The sequence below is a fragment of the Pyxicephalus adspersus genome, chromosome 10, assembly GCF_032062135.1.
Source record: "Pyxicephalus adspersus chromosome 10, UCB_Pads_2.0, whole genome shotgun sequence".
Taxonomy (NCBI): domain Eukaryota; kingdom Metazoa; phylum Chordata; class Amphibia; order Anura; family Pyxicephalidae; genus Pyxicephalus; species Pyxicephalus adspersus.
Genome location: NC_092867.1, coordinates 23,780,806 through 23,784,926, shown reverse-complemented (window position 1 = coordinate 23,784,926; position 4,121 = coordinate 23,780,806). Strand labels below are relative to the sequence as shown.

The following is a 4,121-nucleotide window of genomic DNA, read 5'->3' as shown; positions in this document are numbered from 1 at the left end:
CCCAAAACTGTACTGCATATTCCAGATGTGGTCTGACCAATGCTTTGTACAGGGGCAGGATCACTATTCTACCACAGTGCCCTGCTAGCCAATTGTTATCTCTAGTGATTGCATAAATGTACTGTACTGCTTAATATAATATTATAATTTAAAATTACATTGCAACATCCAGAAAATGACAAATGAGTTGTCAAAAACATTAATGATGCACGTTCCAAAAGATCAACCTAGTATATGATTAGCACTGTTTTTTTGGAGTTTAAGGCAGTGGGCAGACCTGATCATTTAATCTGTGCAGTGCTTGAGGGAGAATTTGTGATCTTCAGGTGTGGTACTTTTTTCAACAGACATTACAGACAGGCTGAGCTGCATTGCTCCCATTCCTTTTAAAGTTTCACATCGCAGACGGACTGACAGCCTGGAATCTACAGTGTATAGATAGCCCTACACACTGATGTATCTAATGTCTAAGTGTCCCCTGCAGGACAATCAACATAAAGGGTTTTACAAAGGCTACCCCTGGGCAAGGGAAGAGCAAGCCTGAAATTACCTGGGGAGGCCAACTAAAAGGGCAAGAAGATTAGTGATGAACCTTTCTCATCAGAAATGTAAAGGCGTAGCTTGGCCTTGCATAGCTCAAAACCTTTCTATAAACTGTTTCATGGAAAGGTATGCATAAAATGCAAACTACACATTTTTTTCAAAATCAGCTATGACATCATTTACTAGACTGTCAATGCAAAGTTACAGTAAACTAACAGGTTTAATCTAGTGATACTGGATGACAATGTACTGTGCATTACAAGCTCCTCTACGTGCCAGTCTTTGGTATCAGAAATAAAAGGTGTTCGGGTATCAAAGTGTTTCCAATTTCAAATACACCTTACCCATGTGTGCAATTCATATATACGGTAGAAAGTTTATATATTTACCTTGCTTTATTTTACCATCAGGTAGTAAATTACAGGGTCCATTTTCTAGTATCCCAAGTACACACAGTGAAGTGTTAAACCCAGATTTTTTTTTTTTCAAGCTGGGTGGGAAGAAATTGTAGGCGGGTGGCAGCCCCTGTATTGAAACTCTTTAGTAGCAACCGAAAAACAGCCGGGTGGTTACCGAAAAGTGCACGGGTGGTGTGCCCGGCTAAAAGGGGCTGGGGAGAAGACTGAATAGTAAATGCCATTTTCCCACCTGTCTTTCTTCAATAAAAAAACCAAGGTAGACTATTCTAGTGCTAAATAAAAGATTCTACCCTAGATCCAACAACATGACCATCCTCAATGTTGTTAACACCGTCCTCCTAGATTCCTATATAGTATACACCTTGCTAACCGTTACGGTTTCAAAAAATTAACTTTTTTCCAGTGGAATAAACCAACATGTAAAGATTGACAATGTGTAGCCCAATTTACAATACCAAGAGTATTACCAATACGATATAGGAATTAGGAAACATTTGAACACAGTATTATAAATACATTTCAATTAATAATCTTACCTTCTGGTTCTACAGTGGTTTCCTGTAATCGACTGTAAGACGGACGGGCAATTGCCAAACTGACTGAGAAGAGGCAGAGAAGCAGCATGCTGTCAATAAACCCGCCCCATGCTTTTCCTGAGCGTCGCACCATGAACGACCCCATCCAGCTGGCTGTGAGCAAGCATGAGATGAATGTACCACTATGTGGTTCTCAATTCTGAGTGGGAGATCCTAAAACAAAACAAAAAATAGAGTATAAATATTAATTCATACTTTTTTGAGCCAAGAAAAACAATATTGTGCAAAAAGCAATAACTCATCGTAACCTGTCTATATTTCATATTTTCACAGGTTTGTATATGAATTCGCTGGAACTACATACCTCACTGATAATTGCCACTACATTTTTGTGGATTACTGGCACCTTTAAAAAGGTTAGATGTTTGTAGAACATTTTGGGCAGTGCATTGGCTTGCAGCTCGGTGTTAGAGATTAATATCCCACTGGTGACACTATCTGCTTGTGTTTTCTTCCATAGTACACAAACATACCGGTAGGTTAGAAAGCTAAAACATAAATGTTCCTAGTGTGTTTGTATGACTGTGGTAGGGACATAAAACTAAAAACACCTTTGGGGCAGGCACTGATGTGGCTGGTTCTATGTGTTCTACAAAGTGCAGAGAAATGTGTTGGCATAATAGTTTAATAAAATAAATATTAAAATTAACAGTTCTCTTAACCACTATATATCTTGTTTTTGTCATCACATTGAAGTCCAACTGTGCAAAACATGTTAAAACTATAATTCAGCTCTCTTATTCCCCAATTTCCATTTGAAATTATTTATTCTATTTAATCCTGTTTTATTAGGATGGCAAGAGGCAAATCTGCACAGCATGCAAACATAAAAACCACACGAAAAGCAGCTAATTGCCACAGTTCAGTGATAAAAATCTTCTTCACAACCATGGACCTAGGTTTTTTTAAAGAGATGTGGGGAGTAGGCTTCATCTGAAAGTGAAATGTGGTTGGCTTTGCTAAATATATGTGTTCAGGAACCAGAAAAAACTGTTGAGAGCAGGCTGGTGATACAAAGGCTCCTTTAGTAACACTATCATCAACCGTTTCTTGCAAAAACAGCCAAGCAGATGCATAAACTAAGGTTTGATACAGGAAAGGGATCGGTTCACACAACAATGAATGGCGATGTAGGTGTTCACAGGCGACCTGTATAGAAGACCATTTACAGAGAAGAAAGCTTTTTAAAATCCTGTAGGTGGCTGTACTTTTGTAAATCATGAACTGCAAATACCTTCTAGTCTGCAACAAAATAGGTATCCAGATTGTGGTATACTATGGTGTTTCTTGCACATTTCAGTCTACCATACACAAGGTATTAAGGAATGGAACTCCAGGCATAACGTTTTATTCTTTATTGGATTTGAGATGGATTAGAAAGGTTGTCAAATCCCTACTTCAGTACCCCAGTACAGAAAGATTTCAGATCCCTACTTCCCCTTTATTTTTGGTCTACATAAAAGGAGTGAAAAAGTGAAAATCTCAAAGTGAAGGTGTCCACTGTTCACCACCACCTCCCGTACCAATGCATCAATAACATTGTAGATTTACCTATTAGTGACAAAGCTAAACTAAGCTAAATCGTTAATCTCCATAATGGGGACAGAAACCCACATCAATATCTTTTGTTTTACAATAAATATACAAGTCAAACACACACACAATATACAAAAGGCATTATATCCCCAACAGTTATTCAGATCTCAGTTAAAAACAGTTATATCTATAGAAGGAGTATTTAAATGTCAATCAACACACAGACCTGATCTTTTTTAAAGTCAGTGTTTCTTCCTTGATCATAGTACTCGGACAAGGTGTCCTGGAAATTTCTTCTACCTGCTCCACTAATAGTCTCAAAGTGTTTGTATTGTTACCCCAACATCTGTGTGGATTTCCATGAAAGGTTAAATTCAGATTTATTTACTATACACTTTTAAAGGGTTTACTGACTTTTACCACATGTTTTGTGACCAATACAGAACTTAAATTTCAGATTCATTTGGGGGCACTGAAATGCCTTTTCTCAACATCTACAGATATGATAGGGGGATTTAGGAGCTGTACAGTTAGGTAAAACTTTTACTGTATATAAAGTGCACTTTCCCTTTAAGCAGACACCCTGGGTAGTTCATATATGTCACTCAACTCAATAAAACAGAGTCTTTGATGAATATTAATGCAGCTCTGCTCCTTCTGGGAACAGCCAAAGAAAACACACATCTATTCTCTGGCTCCCAAGGCTCCAAACGCTGAACATTGATTTGTTTAAGCATATTGACTGCCCAGCAATTTGGATTAGTAAAGCCCTGCTGATGAGTAAAAGCTACATGTGTGCAAAGCGACCAAACTTGCTACTAATTGTTTTAGAAGAACAAAATGCGTTACAATCCCACCATGATGTATATACAAATATTTTAGCACGATTAGAAAAGGTGTATGTATATAATAATTGGTAACACTTAGTTGGAATACTTGCTAGGAATTAAAGACACAGGCAAAGCATGAAGGTTAGATAAATGTATGATATGAATAACAGAAGGTAAATGAAAGTCACTCTGCTGGT

At 37.7% G+C, this 4,121-nt stretch overlaps 1 protein-coding gene across 6 annotated transcripts in view; it reads right to left on the bottom strand.

The window, feature by feature from the left end:
- The window catches only part of FGFR2 (fibroblast growth factor receptor 2), a 70,931-nt gene that overhangs the window by 46,001 nt on the left and 20,809 nt on the right, over positions 1–4,121 (bottom strand). For all 6 annotated transcript variants that reach the window (XM_072425141.1, XM_072425143.1, XM_072425145.1 and 3 more), the window contains exon 2: positions 1,499–1,711. In XM_072425141.1, the coding sequence (XP_072281242.1) occupies positions 1,499–1,643 (145 nt within the window). In that variant the 5' untranslated portion in view covers positions 1,644–1,711. The remainder of the gene's footprint in view (positions 1–1,498; positions 1,712–4,121) is intronic.